We start from the raw sequence: 17367 nt of genomic DNA, 5'->3' as shown, positions 1-17367 counted from the left end.
ATTTAAATTAGTAAGAGCTGAAGAAAAGCTAAGCATAAAATGGACAGAGCCCTTCCCAGGGTAGCAGACATAAGCAGCAGTAAATCCGCAAGTACTAAAGCACAGGATCACTTTATTCTGGCTTTCTGCCATTTATAGACACTCAAACTTGGAATGAGCAGAACTCCTTTTGAATTTATATTTGCAAAACCTTGTGTCCATTCTTTTCTGGATTACCTTTATTTTTTCTGTTTATTTCCTCATACCATCATCTATGCTCTGTTGGGTGCAGAGTCTGCTTAGATATGTTTGAGTGGCCCTGATTTGCATGTGGTAGCTTGCGTACCCAGAGAGAGGTACTGGGGATCAAATTGGATGCAGTTTAGCTGTGGCTCAATAGAGGGAGTAGAGGAGCTGAGGGAGGGGAGAGAGCAAAAGAACGTGTCTGGTTAAGTAAGTGTTGTGTGTGCGCACCAGGAGGAGGGGGGCAGGGTGGGGGGTGGTTGCCTCTAGCAGCTCCACCCTCACTTTGTCAGCAGGTAGAGAGCGTGATTGCTGTCCCAGGGGAGGGAGTCAGAGCTAGAACACCAATTACAAACTACAGGCTTCCTGCTCTAGGGAGTTGATCCAGAATTGTCTTTCTGAAAGGAAGCACTCGAATCCTTCCGAACTTTCCAAGTCTATCCATGATTCAGAGATACTGCCTTCTCTCTCTGGGATTTTCTGTGTTTCTGATAGTGAATTGTTGATGTATTTGCTACTTTGCTCCTTTTCTCTTTCAAGACTTGGTCATTTTATATGCTGTTTGGAGAAAAAAAAGAACTTTTATTAGAAAGAGGTTTCAGAAATGATTTTGGATTTTCTATAAGTGTTTAATCTAGTTCTTGGGGACAGCATCTCTCATCCTGGAGTAAATTTCTGCCTTTGACCTGCATGGATTATTTTTTCAGGCTGCGGAATTTCTCGGCACCTACCTGTAGTATGGGGCACTTTGTTTGGTTGCAGAGTAAGAAGGTGGAAGAATGAGCTGTACTTGGTTAAGCAGTTGAAACCTTTTTTGAGCAGGATCTGTAAAAGCATAATTGAATTTGTTTCACCCCCGTGGATTCCAGTGGGCCCGACAGCGCAACAGGTTTGCAGATTTCTTTTGAAATTCTTTTTTTCCCCCCTCCCTCTGCCTCAGCAAAAGAAACGAATCTATATAACAGGTTCATGTTGTTCAATTGCTTGGCTTTTCAGCACTTATTCTGAAAACTTTATAATATTTTAAACTTGACCTTGGAACACAGAGGGCTTTGTGGGTGAAGTGTATTTCTATTTACTTAAGGGTGCACATTTTAAAAATCTTATTCTGTGTTTGTACAAAGACCCAAATTTTCACAGTGCCTGGAAATAGCACAGATTTATTCTACTCAAGCTTATTTGTATTTTTTCAGGGTATTCTACCTAGAGCCTGTGGTTCATCGCCTCCCCGCTCCCCCTACCTTTTATTCCCCACCCCCTCAAGGAATTTGAAAACATGTTAGGAATAGTCCTTTGTTTTTCTTATGAACCTAGAAAATTACAGATCATAAAATCTGGATATTAAAGTAGTTTCCAAAAGCATCTCATGAGAAATCAAAGTGCTCGGCATTTCCGAGCTGGAGAATAAAATCAAGAATCCTTAAGAAAGAAAAGAAAATGGAGATAGAAATATGAATTTTAATTGGAAAAATAATTGGAAAGCTAACCTTTTCAAATACTCTAATTATGAAAGTTGGAAAAGGTTGTGATGTTCAGGATTATCCTGTAATGTGTGAAGATACATAAATTAGCACCTAATTTATAGGCAAATTTTGGTAAAACACAAAAAATTATGGTATGTCTAAGTTCATGAAAAGTCTGTAAATGCAGTGGGCCTGGAACCCTGGCTACATTGAAATACAGTTTAATGTGGAAACTTTTCTAACTACATGTTGTAGCATCTTTGGACATCAACGTGTGGCCTGAAATTTTTATTGTTCCCTCTTCTCTTCCATTAAAAAAAAATCTCCTTGTGGTTTTTAGTCATTTACCATTGACACATATTATGGCTTAAAAAGGGCCATCTCTTCCTTTTCTGAGCTGGAGTTCTTCACTCTCACCTTTGATGCATGGCCGTAGCTGTTTACTTTGCCTTGTTTTGTTCATGAACATTGGGTTTAGTGCCTGGCAACTTGATGCATATGGAAGAGCAATGCCAAGTGATCTGACATAATACAAATTCACGATGTGACATTCAATCACAAGCAAAGTTGGAAATTCCAAAGAGAAGTGGTGAGATCTTTACTAGTCACAGTGAAGATGGGAGAAAATGACATACCTGCCGCAGATGTGGGCTGAAAATATCCTCTTCTCTGCCCAATCAGGAATGCCACCTGTTCTTGGGAATAAACTTTAGAGAAAGGAAGGGCCAAAACTACGACTTGGCTTTCTGAAACTGAAGCGTAAATGTTCTTTTCCTCCATTTGTCTGGATCTGAGAACCTGCATTTGGTATTAGCTAGTGGAAGCAGTATGTATGGTTGAAGTGCATTGCTGCAGCTGGTAGCATGAGTGGTGGCCACCAGCTGCAGCTGGCTGCCCTCTGGCCCTGGCTGCTGATGGCTACCCTGCAGGCAGGCTTTGGACGCACAGGACTGGTGCTGGCAGCAGCGGTGGAGTCTGAAAGATCAGCAGAACAGAAAGCTATTATCAGAGTGATCCCCTTGAAAATGGATCCCACAGGAAAACTGAATCTCACTTTGGAAGGTGTGTTTGCTGGTGTTGCTGAAGTAACTCCAGCAGAAGGAAAATTAATGCAGGCAAGTATAACTTTATTATATTTCACTTTCCATCTGTTTGAAATATGCCTTTCTTCTTTTGTCTTCCAAATGAAATACCATACATGGGCTTCTACTGCTTAGCTTTCTATTTCATAGAAAGAGTAGATACTGCCTTATTGGCATTCTAAAGCAAATTCTTATTTTATACTCTGGAAGAAATACATAAATCCTATATTTTAGAAGATTATCTGCTTATTTTTAACTGGTATTGCATAACTACTTAGATACACATAATACCTTTTTTTAAGTGATATATTCTGGGCTCTAATTTTTGATAGATGAAATATATTAGCTTGTGTTTAATTGATGTGAGGATTGTACTTTACATCCTGTTTAAATTGAAGTAAGCACTAAGAAGATTGATTTTAATGGTCAGCAGCACCTGAAATTCTGGAATGCCCTTGGAGCATATTTGATTACTGTCACTTTTAAAATTCAGTCAAGCTTGAATGCTATGGCTGGCCTTACACCACGTGTGGCACCCTATTGCTAAGCGCAAAATGGAGAGGATTGGATTACAAAATGGACACAAGGTGTAAACCTGCCTCCTGATCACTTTGGCCTCATCCACACATAATTTTATCATTTTCAATAATTTAAATTTAACATATTTTTTACTGATCTGCCAAGTTTTTCAGACACAGATTCTTAGGCTTTCAGACTGTGAATGTTGCCTGTAACTCATTCATACATGAAATGACTGGGGCCATAGCATTTCATAGACCAGTTGCTCGTTCCCCATAGTAAAGACAGAACCTAGAGGGCTGTACCTTTTTAATGGTCTTTCCACTGTCTTACTCCATAAAATGATGTTGCTTATTGATTGAAATTTATCATATAAAAGAACAATTCTTGCTGTAGCTACTGGACACAGGTTAAAATATTCTTAAATGTGATCTATCTTAGCATCCAAACTCAAATTTTAATTTTGTGATATGAACAGACTATGAACAGAACCAATTTATTGTATGAATTTTAATTATTGTCTACTTAGAGAAGATAGGAAAATTTAACAAATTATGGAACTTATTCCCAAACATGTATTCTTTAATATATGGTTTAGTGTTTATTCATTATCACTTCTTAGGCAATATTTTGAAGCTGGGATAAATGAAGTAGAAGGAGAATTAGGTGAAAATGGAAGGCTTTGCTATTTAGAAAATAGGAAAGAAGAGTATATCTGGAAAAATGGCATAAGATTTTTTTGAATAAGATAATTTGGACTCTAAAATGGAATTAGGAATACTTAAAAGCTAAAATCATAAATCATCTTGAATACTACAGCAATTGGAAAGGAAACTTCCTTCCTGGCCTTGCCTAGTTAATACCCTAAAGCATGAATTGTGTGCTCCATTTTAGTTTTTACCATAAGTAATTTTACTAGTCGTATTTTGATATCACTGAAGTTTTTGAGAGCCATACATGCCTTATTGATATCCTGTGATAGCATGTTCAGTGGGCTAATTATGTGGTCCATAAAATGTATTCTTTTAAGTTTTAATGTTATTATCATAAAGCTCTACATAAAGTTTGTGTTTTCATAAAGGAAAAAGTAAACAAACACCACCAGTTGGCATTCTCTTTGCCATTCATTATTTTATCAATCTTTATCATATCTTCTCTTATTCTATCCTTTTTCTCACTCTGGCAAATCTTACCAATCTTTTTTCTTTTTTAAACTATTAACTTTGATCCTATCATTATACATTAAGTATTGTTTTTACTTTGTGAAGAGGGAATTTCATCATACCTTAGCAAAGACTTTCAGGCTTTACAGTGGATAGTTTTATGTCACTGGCAATTGTTTAGTCTTCACCTCTCTGTCCACATATGCTTCTTTTAGGTCTTTAAATAAGCCTTTTCACTAGCTTAGTATTCATTTCTGGATACTTTCCATATTGGTTTTGGTTTATTGTCTGTTAATCAATTTTTAATCTACAACAGTTATTAAAGTTTCTCAATAACCTCTTATGAAAACTTTATTTTTAAAAAAACAAGCTTCTGAATTATATATATGGTTTTCTTTATCCATTTTTTGATTAATTCTTTCAAAGAACTCTAGTGTGTTAGGGACACATGGTTTACACTTCTGAAATCCATGCTGTTTGTTCCTTATCGGATTACACTGCAACTCAGGTTTACTAAACTGTGGTTAGCCAAGCCTTCCATTTAACTGAAGTTCCGTTTATATCTTCTAGAGATGTGCTTTGCTGTACTTTAACTTTCTCAGTGGAGAGCTGTACCCTGGTGTCACAAATCTAAAAGGAGTCTTCTCTTTGGTTTTGAGGAATTCTGGATAATTCTGTGAATCCTTCTACCTACGAATTATTCTAGTTGCCTGTTAAGATTAGTTGTCTCCAAAGATTGCAGTCAAATCTTTTTAAACTTGAGGATGCTATGTGCCAAAAAATGTACAGTTATGAGAACAGCGATTTAAAAAAAAAAATGTTATTTCTGGAATTCTCAGATAATTTCTGAAAAGCAGACATTTCTTTACATTTTGTTCAATTAATTCAGCATATAGACAATTTCATAAGGACCAAACTAACTGAATTTTCATTTGTATTATGATTTTAATTTTTCTTAGATAAAAGGAGACCCCTCCTTGACAATGTGCCCCCAATTTGTTAAATAGTATAATAGATCATAGAATTGCCTCTAAAAGAATTTTGTCTCAACTTTGTCTGATGGCTGTATGTACAAGGGCATTGAAAGTCAAGTTTTGATGATTTTTGTTCTGATTCTTATCCCTCACTGTTTGTGCTTAGGTTTTTCCTTGCCAATAGTAATGATCCATTTTACAAGGTATGTTCAAAATTATTAATTGTAATATTCTTCTAAAAGCACTAGAATAAAGTCAAAATAGAAGAGGAAATGTTGTTGCCTTTGCCCTTCTATTTCTCAAGTCCTCTCTTTTCGATTTCAGAACATCTCATTTTAGTCCTGTCCAAATTTTATTATTTTCCTTTCTATTTTGCCCAGGAGTTGCTTCTGTATATTACTGTATCATTCCAACTCTTTGTCATTGTCTTTAAAGTGTCTAATTCTTAGGTTTCCCCTACATTTGCCAAAATATTTGTCTCTTCCTCTTCTCTGATTTCCTTCCACTCTTTTATTTTTCTTTTGTTTTCCACTGAATTTGTACATTTAGGATTACCTTCCACTGCTATTCTGGATCGGTATTTTAATAACCATCAAAAATCCAGGTCAAGGAAACTTTTCAGATCTCTTAATTACCTGGCGGTGACTGATAAAAAGGACTAAATGATAGTGATTACTTCTTACTGTTTTTATTCACATTGGAATATATTCTTTCTCTCCTGTTTTATACCATTATAGAAGGAAAAGTGTTGGAGCTGATTCGTGGTCTAATTTCCACTTTTCTGGTTTGGTTACCTCTTATCAATGTTTGTTTCTATTATTTCAAGGAATATTATTGCCACCACTTCTAAAAATGATTACAGTCATATTTTATTTCTCAATCCTGTTGATTGTTTATAAATATTTTTTCAAGGGACAACTCAAAATTATTCTTTCTTCTCAGAGCAAAAGAGTAAGAGGATCTTAGTGTGGCACAAGAGATGTCACCAATTCTCTAACTATCACACTCTTCCTGCTCAGCTGGTTGTCCTGGATTTTCTTAGACTCCAGGATAAAGTTATGATCAAGATTAAAATGTATTCCCCTGAGGCTTCAGACCTACCATGGGAGCAGCGGTAGTTTAGCACGTGGCCAGTAGCAGTGAACACCTTCTGCAGAAATTCCCCTTTGCACAATATCTCTGCTTGCCTCTTAATTTTACCTGTTAGTCAGCACATAGTTATCCCATTGTTGCATTTTTTACATTATTTGTAGGCAGGGCCTGAAACTTTAAGTTTTTGGCCAAAGCCAGAGAGACAGTCCTATGTTGCAAACTATAGTTGGCAAAGTATCTAAACTGTGACTTGGAGGACTTGACTTTTAGTTCCACACACAGAGGAATATGCTGCCACTATAAATATTAATAGTTGTGTGATTTGGGACAAAATAGTTTTTGCCTTTCTAGGCTTCAGATTTCCAGTCTGTGAAATTGAGGAATTAAAATATAATACTGCCAAACTTCTGCTATGCACTTTGCATGTATTAGCACATTGAATTCTCATAATAACTTCATGAGAGAAGAAATTCAGTACCTTTATTTTTTACATTTTACAGATAAGCAAACTGAGGATTAAAATGTTAATAACTGTCAAAGTATTAACTATTATTGTCTAATAAGTGGTGTTGCTGGAACTTGAACTGCAGAGCCCATGCTTTACCAGCTCTAAAATTCTGTATATGTAAGAATGCCACAGATGAAGAGAACATCAGTCTAGAGTTTGTATAAAAAATTTATTTCCAGAGTAGAAAGGAATGAAAATGATAAGTACCATGATCTGAGATTGATCCAGAATGCATCATATCCTGCTACCTTCTAATAATCTCTGTATTTCTTCTATTTCTCTCATTTTGTGTTGCATTTGCAAAGATATTAGTAAATCACAATGTCTGTTTACTCAGTATCTCCCTTATAATGTAACATATTTTATCATCTTTCTCTTCATTTTAAAAGTCTAGGTTAAGTTATCGAATATAGGAACCTGAAATAATAAACACTGAAATAGCATGCATTTAACTGACATTGCTCAAGTTAGAGTTCCTTCCATGCAGAAATTTTAAAATAGATTTTTGTGATTTTGTTTGATGCCAGCCTTTAAAAGAAGTATAGAGTAGATATTCAAAGTATGATCAACTCCGTTATTTATGTAAATGAAGGTACAGAAAATCCAATTAATTAGTAATTGACTTTGGAATGTAGTCAGGAGTATACCATCAGACACAGTTCCTCTGTGCTCACAAACATTCTTAGGTGCTTGCCTCCTATGATCCCAGCTCAGAGCCTTCCTGACATGGCTTTTGAGTCTTCTATTCTAGACTTGGCCTTGTTGTTAGAAGCCTGGCACCCAGAAAAGACAAAGAAGCTGCAGAATATTTTCAATGATAATTTTTAATAAGTTCTCATCAAATAGATTTGTATATATAACAGTTCTGTACTTCAACAAAATTTGTATCCAACAAAATTTGTAAGTTCAACTTCATACATATCTGGTTAATAGGAGGTAATGGATGAAGTATATCCCTGGCTATTGCTCCCATCAGGCTATTTAGTGTTCATTTGGCAGACTCTTGGTTGGCAGGGGGGAGGGGGGCGGGGGGAGGGGGTAGGTATTTCCTTGGGTTTTGTTTATAGTAAATGTGTTATGTATATATGCTGTGTGTAGGTTGTAAATTATCCCGAAACATAGCCATAATTTACTTTTACTTTTTTTGTTTCTTTGTTTTTTGAGATAGGGTCTTGTTCTGTCTTCCAGGCTGGAGTTGCAGGGCGCAGACACAGCTCGCTCACCGCAGCCTCGACCTCCTGGGCTCCAAAGCGATCTGCCCACCTCAGCCACAAGTAGCTGGAACCACAAGCATGCGAGCCACTTGCCCAGCTAATTTTTTTAATTTTTTGTAAGAGACGGGTTTTTCCATGTATTCTGCATTAATAAAGGTATTCCTGGACCAGGTGTGGTGGCTCACGCCTGTAATCCCAGCACCCAGTGAGAGGCTAAGGTGGGAAGGATCACTTGAGCCAGGATTTCCGAGATCAGCCTGGGCAACATAGTGAGACCCTGTCTTAAGAACAAGGTATTCTGGAGGTCATGGTTTTGCTTGTTATGTTTTTGTTTTATTAAAAAGCCTTGGCTGGGCGCAGGTGGCTCAAGCCTGTAATCCCACGCACTTTGGTGAGGCCGAGACGGGCGGTTCACGAGGTCAGGAGATCGAACATCCTGGCTAACATGGTGAAACCCGTCTCTACTAAAAAATGGAAAAAACTAGCCGGGCGAGGTGGCGCGCTGCTAGTCCCAGCTACTCGGGGAGGCTGAGCAGGAGAATGGCGTGAACCCCAGGAGGCGGAGCTTGCAGTGAGCTGAGATCCGGCCTCTGCACTCCAGCGCTGGGCGGGACAGAGCGAGGAGCGAGATTCCGTCTCAAAAAAAAAAAAAAAAAGCCTTTACATTTTGTTAATTGGAAAGAGTTTATTGGATTTTTTAAAACTTTCAAATTGCTAATTACAGTAGATTTTAAAAAATGTTATAAATGAGTAATATCCTGTTAGGAACCAGAATTGGTAGCAGGGTATTGTTAGAGAAGACTGTGAGAATGATATTCCATTAAATTTATGTAGAAATTTTCTTCCAAGAAGCTTAAAATGATTCACCATACCTGGAGCCAGGTAAGAACAGGTGCTATTAACTCCATTTTACAGAAAAGGAAATATACTGGGAAAGAGAAAGAAAGTAAATCATCTAAGAACAAAGTTGCACAGAGACTGAGCCGGTCTGGTTTGCAGGAGATAGGAGAGTAATCAACTTTTAAGGAATCTGAAGATGTTGATTTCTCAAAGGTCAGTTCTACTGAGTGGAAATCCTAAAGGCCTTTTCCTATTTACCCAAGGACTCCTATTCTCCTTTCCTGCTATATTTTTCTTTACAAAATTATTAATGTGGCATGCTATAATGTTTTAGTTTTGTAGTTGTCTATCTCCCCACAGTAGAATATGAGTTCTGTGAAAGCAAGGATTTTTGTCTCCTTTGTTCAAAGCTGTATACTTAGCACCTAAGTATACTTAGTCCTTGGACATGGTGGGTACTCAGTAAATATTTATTAATGAATATAAGGAATATTGTAGTACCGAGTAACTCTGATGGCTGGGAGATCACTCTAGAATAAAACATGCTTATCACATTTTTAAAGAATGTTATAAGGTAGATTATTTTGAGTGTGTGTGGTTTGATATAGCAGGCTGTGTTCCTTTACTCTTCTGACTTACCAACAGCCTAGTGTCTTGTTATTTCAGAAATCATAAATGTGGCTGTAATCGATATGTTTAAGGTGTTCCTTTACACAGGATTTTAGAGTTTTTTCTTTAGTTTGATAGCTTAAACCTTGCTGTTTAGGATATTCTGGTTTTCCAAGAAAGATTATTCAGGTCCTGATTTTAAACCTTTGATTTTAAGATATTAGCGTGCATCCAAAGGACCTTACCTTCTTAGTACTTAAATTTGTGATTACCAATTCTGGTTTTTAGATGCCCTAAAGCACAGTTTTTAATCTTATTTGTGTGTGCCACAGGCCCTTTTGAGAATGTGATAATCATTATTGACCATAGGCACAAAATACACACAAATACTTAACATACACAATTTTGCATAAAATCTCAGTGAGTTGAGAGAGTCTGTAAGACATATCTAGAGATCTAAGGACTCCAGATGAAGAGCAACTATCCTAACATAATCCCAATTATTTCAAAAAATTAAACCAAATTCTCAAAACAAATTTACCTTCAGTTTACTTAATTTGAAAAGTACTTGTATATATTACTTGAAGTCAGACAAACAACAATATTACGATGCAGTTATAAGAAAGTGGCCTGACCTTAGGTGAAGGAACTCCAGAACTAAAAAAATTATGTCTGACAAAGATCTTCTTATGTGTAGTAAGTGAATTCTGCTCTCCAAATATGAAGTGGAACTGCATCAATTCAAGACATGCTTACAATCCCTTCAGCATGGCAGTTCCACTGAAAGGCCCTTAAGAATAATGGATATTGGCCGGGCGCGGTGGCTCAAGCCTGTAATCCCAGCACTTTGGGAGGCCGAGACGGGCAGATCACGAGGTCAGGAGATCGAGACCCTCCTGGCTAACCCGGTGAAACCCCGTCTCTACTAAAAAATAGAAAAAACTAGCCGGGCGAGGTGGCGGGCGCCTGTAGCCCCAGCTACTCGGGAGGCTGAGGCAGGAGAATGGCTTAAACCCAGGAGGCGGAGCTTGCAGTGAGCTGAGATCTGGCCACTGCACTCCAGCCTGGGCGACAGAGCGAGACTCCGTCTCAAAAAAAAAAAAAGAAGAAGAATGGATATTTTACTCACATGTTTTGAGATTAGTAGAACCATTGTGGCTTTATGTGTCTATTTAGTTACTACATTCAGAAAACTGAGGGTATAAAACAAACTGTAACTTTTTGTTTTCTTCCCATGTCTTTAGTTTCCACTCTTCAAGCTCCATTGCTTTCCATAAGGCAGGGTTCTTTGGGCCCTTAAATTTCTATTTGCTCTAATGGAAAAATTTATATATTTTTTAAAGCCAAGATTTGTTGTTGCTTGCTTGTTTTGAATGACAGATAAGCTACTTTACATACCCTTTTTATCTGGGTTCTAAACTTTACAGTTCATAGATAAATTTTATTTTGTGCTATACTTTTTAATATATTGGAATCTGTGTTTAATTTACAAACTTGGAAACACCAGAGCAACCAAAATGATTTAAAACTAAGGTTTTAAAAAATTGTAAGCACAAAGGCCTGGCACATTATTCCTCAAGATAAGAAGTTAGACTACAATATTTAGAAATCCTCATCTCTAGGCCAGGTGCGGTGGCTCACGCCTGTAATCCCAGCACTTTGGGAGGCTGGGGCAGGTGGATCACTTGAAGTCAGGAGTTTGAGACCAGCCTGGCCAACATGGTGAAACCCTATCTCTACCAAAAAATTTAAAATTAGCTAGGTGTGATATTGCACGCCTGTAGTCCCAGCTACTCGGGAGGATGAAGCAGGAGAATCGCTTGAATCTGGGAGGCAGAGGTTGCAGTGAGCCAAGATTGTGCCACTGCACTCCCACCTGGGTGACAGAATGAGACTCTGNTTTACAGTTCATAGATAAATTTTATTTTGTGCTATACTTTTTAATATATTGGAATCTGTGTTTAATTTACAAACTTGGAAACACCAGAGCAACCAAAATGATTTAAAAACTAAGGTTTTTAAAAAATTGTAAGCACAAAGGCCTGGCACATTATTCCTCAAGATAAGAAGTTAGACTACAATATTTAGAAATCCTCATCTCTAGGCCAGGTGCGGTGGCTCACGCCTGTAATCCCAGCACTTTGGGAGGCTGGGGCAGGTGGATCACTTGAAGTCAGGAGTTTGAGACCAGCCTGGCCAACATGGTGAAACCCTATCTCTACCAAAAAATTTAAAAATTAGCTAGGTGTGATATTGCACGCCTGTAGTCCCAGCTACTCGGGAGGATGAAGCAGGAGAATCGCTTGAATCTGGGAGGCAGAGGTTGCAGTGAGCCAAGATTGTGCCACTGCACTCCCACCTGGGTGACAGAATGAGACTCTGTCTCAAAAAAAAAAAAAAAAAAAAAAAAATCCAGTCTTTGAATCTAAAGCAGAGGCAGCATAACTATCTTCAAGACTCCTGTTTGTTGTTGTTGCTTTAAATCTAGAATACCCTGTCATGATGGAAATTGACTATAATACAACTATAATTTTAAATAGCACATTAAATTATTATGTACTTTTGTGCATGCTAGTATATCAAAAAGGTATTGTTGTACATACATAAATATATGACATTTGAGAAACACTGTTGGTATTTTACTTCTGTAGAAAAATTTGGATGAGACTAAAGGTCTTATGTTTTAAGTCTACTTATTTTGCTATTTTCTAAAAATACAAAACAAAAAAATGTATAGATTTCTATTCGTTGTTTCCCCCAAAACCATTTTCTACAGTCTTATGTATTATCTACTCTAAAACAACAAAAAACATCTTTTGTATGATCTGGGTTTTGTGTTCCCTTATTTTAATATCTTCTACCGGCCGGGCGCGGTGGCTCAAGCCTGTAATCCCAGCACTTTGGGAGGCCGAGACGGGCGGATCACGAGGTCAGGAGATCGAGACCATCCTGGCTAATACGGTGAAACCCCGTCTCTACTAAAAAATACAAAAAACTAGCCGGGCGACGAGGCGGGCGCCTGTAGTCCCCGCTACTCGGGAGGCTGAGACAGGAGAATGGCGTGAACCCGGGAGGCGGAGCTTGCAGTGAGCTGAGATCCGGCCACTGCACTCCAGCCTGGGTGGCAGAGCAAGACTCCGTCTCAAAAAAAAAAACTTCTACCTAGAATTATATTGATGATCTGACTTTAAAATTCTTGTGGTCAAGTTTCTTTAACTTTTGAAGGAGTATATTGGCCCTATATTGGAATTAAGTCCCATTCAGTTTTCCATTCCTAGAGTAAAATACAATTTTGATGGAGGGGAGGGAAAAGTGGCAGAATATTCCATTTGTGAAATATAATCATCAAATTTCAAGCCAGAAAAAAACAGTCCAGTCTTCTCATTTTATATATGAAGAATTGAACTCAGATTGGTGCTTATCAAAGAATTCCAATCTGCTGCTGTATCTTACTGGCCAATATTTTTAGCATTGTTTATTTATTTATTATAAACCTTTTGGGGTCACTGCAGGGAAATTAAAAAGCAGATGTCAGCAGAGATTTCCCCCTGAACATTCCATTAAGAAGATATAGACTGCCACAGGGTCTCTTTCCTCTTTGATCCCTAGTCAACTACAAGGCATACTTTAAAACAAGTGAGCAGACAAAAAATACCTCACCACAGTCTAGCAATACTTTTATGTGGTGCTGTGTCATTTATTCTGCCACAAAATCACTGCACATCAAGTGGTCTGTAGCCCTGGATCTTCTCAGAGCAATATCACGTCTTTATAAAGTCTAGGCTGAGAATCTTACCAAGACTGGAAGATGTGCTGGATTCCCTAGATGCCTTATAATGTGGTTTTCCTATTTGTACCAAATTCTGTGACAGATACTATAGTAATTCAAAGAACAGCACCTTAGCCTAGTCCAACTGAGGAGAATCAACTTAAATAGCAGGAGGCATTATGTATTGAATGCCAGATGTAGTTGTAGGCGTAAATGCATTAGAGTGCTGATTTATTTTCTCTTCCTTCCTTTCGTTCTTCCTTTCTTTTCTTTTCCTTTTCTTTTCTTTTCTCTTTCCTCTTCTCTTCTCTTCCCTCCCCTCCCCTCCCCTCCTCCCCTCCCCTCCCTTCCCTTTCCTCCTTCCTTCTTCTTTCTTTCTTGTCATTAGAGACAGGGTCTTTCCCTGTCACCTCTCTCTGTCACCCAGGCTGGAGTGTAGTGGTACCATCAGAGCTTACTATAACCTTGAACTCCTGGGCTCAAGCCATCCTCCCACTTCTGCCTCCCAAAGCTCTGGGATTACAGGCATGAGCTACCGTTTCTGGCCTAGGATGCTGATTTTCATTTTTTCAGGAGTCATTCAAGTGATTGTGGTAATTCTGTCTCAGATTCCCTATGATTAAAGAAAAAACAAATGAAAAATATTAAATTTTAACCCAGGCAACTTCAAGTAGCTTAAAGTTAGAGAAAAAAGTACTACAACCCAGTCATACCTTCTAACCTTTTACTGTTATCAGTTAATTACAGGTTGTTATATTCCTGTGTGTATAATACTCATCTTTAGCATTGTCTTTAGGAGTCTAGAATGACTAGACACCATGGCTTTTTTTTCAGGTTGCAAACTGACTTTCTAAAATGTGCCAATCAGTCCTTGTTACATTTTAGTTAAAACAGTAAATTTAGCTTTAAACAGAATTCAACATATTGGAAGTTTTGTCTGAATTTATCTCAACTAGCTTGATTTTAATTCTTCGCAAACTACATTCCATAAGGGAAGAAATAAATACTAAGACCCTTTATGTAGAAAGTGAAGAGTATTTGAATATCATCTCTATTTAACAAAAGTTGTTTTTAGTACCTTTTTTTATTATTGACTTTAGTCATAAATGTGTTATTCCTGTTCCCTAAAATGTGTTGATTTTAGTATAATGTGAGGCGTATAGAGAACCATTTAAGAAGAATGTACCCATCCACTATGACATTAGATTATTTTACTGTAAAGTTAGTAAACTCTATGACATACATTAAACATTTAAAAATTGTCATGAGTGAATATTTGGGATTACTGGGTTGCCCCCTTGGGGTGTATGAAAAGTCCATAGGCACCTTATGATCATTTTAAGGAAAAGCAAGTCACTTAATCTTTCTTCTGTTGGTGTAGGGTTGGGGGAGAACTAAATAATCTTTAAGATCCTTTCCAGCTCTAAACTTTTAGAGTTTATGCTTATTCTAGAAATAGATTTCATATATTAAAGGGACATGTGTCTTGCCTATTTAGTTCTTTTTCTTTGTCCTTAGTTGTTGGACATCAAAGACAAAATTTGTTTGGTAGGTGATAGAAAAAATCTGACTAAATTAATGTCTTACAATAAATAGGTAGCAGAACTAAGCATGAGACTCAGTTGTACTCCCAGTCTTCTGGTCCTGTACTGTCTTTACATTCCAGTTAACGCACACAAAAAAGGAGCCTTTCTCTGGAGTTTCATATTTTAAAATATCTGTAGTGCATTGAGGACCCTTATTGTAAATCCTTCGTCAAGGCTGTCCCAGTGATCAGAACACATTGACTTCAATCACTAACCTGCACCTAAGTGAATCTAACCTTTGGAAAAACCTGAAAGAGCTGGAGACAACCTAGAACCAGTCTGGGCCATGAAAGTAAAAGGAGTAGGATGCTTCTGATCCTAAGTACTCTGTGAAGTGAATTGTTAGAGATAAGCTGAATAATTATACTAAAAATAAGATTTCAGAGCAGCTAGTGGGTGTTCACCCATGGGGCAAGGGGGATAGAGCTCTAGTGTGTAAGCATCTGGAGGCAACTGGGAGGAGTGGAAATGGGGCCATCTGATTAGTAACTATGCCTTGTTATTAAACCGTGACTTTCTGCATTGTGTATTCCCAGAGTTGGAAAACTTCCGCTGGCAAAAAAAAAGAGAAGGGCCGCCGTGCTGTTGCTGAGGGCCATACAGTAGACACAAAAGCGCCTTCTTAGAGGCCTTCAGCAGAGGCAGCTTGTACAGGCAGGCCTGTTCCTCTCAAAGACTGGGAATCAGATTCTTTCCCCAGGGGGTTTCCAACTAGTTTGCACTTCAGAAAAACCTTTTCTTTCTCCTGCTGTTCACGCCCTGCAAAGAATTTTCTTCCAACCAAAGAAATTGTTTTATAATCAAAGATCCTTGTCCTTAGTTGTTGGACATCAAAGAAAGTTTGGAGGAGACTGGGGGATTATGTGAGTGCCTAGAATTTATTTTGAATGCAAACTTGCAACATTAGCAAGTCCCCCAAAGAATATACTCATCTCAGAGCTGGGAGAGAGCCTAATATAACTAAGTCTTTATTCTTCCTTGGTTGGATGTGCCCCAGTAAGATACAAATGACTTGAATTGCCCTATCTGGACTTGATTCACGTATGTTTGGTTCTTGAGGTACACACTTACTGGAAGAGGTCCCCCTAACTTATCTTCCCTTTTAAAACTGATATTTGGAAACATCAAACACTATTAATAAACTCAAAACAACAACCTCCCCCCTCTGCCCACCCCCCAAAAAACTTTTTTAAACCAGTGTTTGACTCTTGGGAGTTTGGGGTTTCTCCCAGGACAGTTGATGGTATCACCAAATGTTGGGAGCCACATTCCCTGCATTCCCTACTGTCGCTGAGGTGTTGATGATGTCATTTTCTCCCACAAAGGAAACCCTCAGCACCCTGAGGGCCTGAACTCAGGTCTTGGCAGGTAAATCAAGGAAGAACTTACTTTTGGATTTCAACTGATTGAGTCAGGCATAAAGAGACACAACCACCACATTAAGTATTAGTGTCACAGCCTCATCTCTGGGGCCTGAATAGACAATTTATCATTCCAAGAAAATTAAGACTATAACTTTAAGAAATTATCTTCTGGGTAAGAACAACGATTCATTTAATATTTTGGTTCTTACACTTTGGGACATTTATAGGGCATTGTTCTCAGAGATTTTGGCTTCCTCTTAAATAACTTTCTCTGAATCCACAAATTTTCCAAGCCTTTCCGGAACCTGTTTGTAGATTATCTAGCTTTCCTTCCTCGAGCAGATTAACAACAACATAAACAAGAATTAGGGGGGAGAAAATTATGGATAGGGCAGATTTAGGCAGAATTATGCCTTGGGCAAAGTACATTCTTGTTATTTTATCTTGGTTCTGTGGTTATGAACTGAAGAGAGCATTTGCTCTAGAAGATTTCCAATCTCTTCCTATCCCTTCATCACAACCACAGAGTAGTGGTTGGAAATAGATTCCAGGAACACCAGAAATGCTCAGTGTTTCCAGTGGTGACAGCTAACAGTGCCCTCACAGGGATCCTTTGAGCATTCTTCCTCTGAGTCTTCTCGTGGTGTCCTTGTGGTCAGGAGACATATCAATAAATCACAAAGACTTGCCCTGGAGACAAACCTGGTAAAAATAATCAATTGTCTATCTTTGCCACTAGAAACAATCCTTTTGTTTTTACTTGGTTCTGAACAAACATGCTATAGTTTTTTAGAGAAAGACCATCTATTTCACGGAATCATCAATTGACTATTCTCAAAAATTTGAGATGTGCTAGTTTGTACTAGGAAGGTAAGGTAGGATCTGGGAAGTAAGTAGGATTTGCCAAAGGTTTTTATTCTACTCAGCAGTGCTAACTTGCCTGTGTTACTCCTATGCAGGTA

At 38.0% G+C, this 17367-nt stretch overlaps 1 protein-coding gene across 2 annotated transcripts in view; it reads left to right on the top strand.

The window, feature by feature from the left end:
* Window positions 1-548: 548 nt before the first annotated feature.
* The window catches only part of RNF43 (ring finger protein 43), a 65702-nt gene continuing 48883 nt past the window's right edge, over window positions 549-17367 (top strand). Inside the window, exons 1-2 of one of the 2 annotated variants that reach the window (XM_017861593.1) lie at window positions 549-1111; window positions 2164-2800. In XM_017861593.1, coding sequence (XP_017717082.1) covers window positions 2549-2800 — 252 coding nt within the window. In that variant the 5' untranslated portion in view covers window positions 549-1111; window positions 2164-2548. Of the gene's footprint in view, window positions 2801-17367 lie in introns of both variants that reach the window. The other variant, XM_017861592.1, reaches the window with a different exon arrangement.

This window comes from Rhinopithecus bieti, unplaced genomic scaffold (genome assembly GCF_001698545.2).
Source record: "Rhinopithecus bieti isolate Rb0 unplaced genomic scaffold, ASM169854v2 scaffold_57210, whole genome shotgun sequence".
NCBI classification, from domain to species: Eukaryota; Metazoa; Chordata; class Mammalia; order Primates; family Cercopithecidae; genus Rhinopithecus; species Rhinopithecus bieti.
Note: the sequence above shows the minus strand (reverse complement) of the source record. Positions and strands in the feature narration are given on the sequence as shown.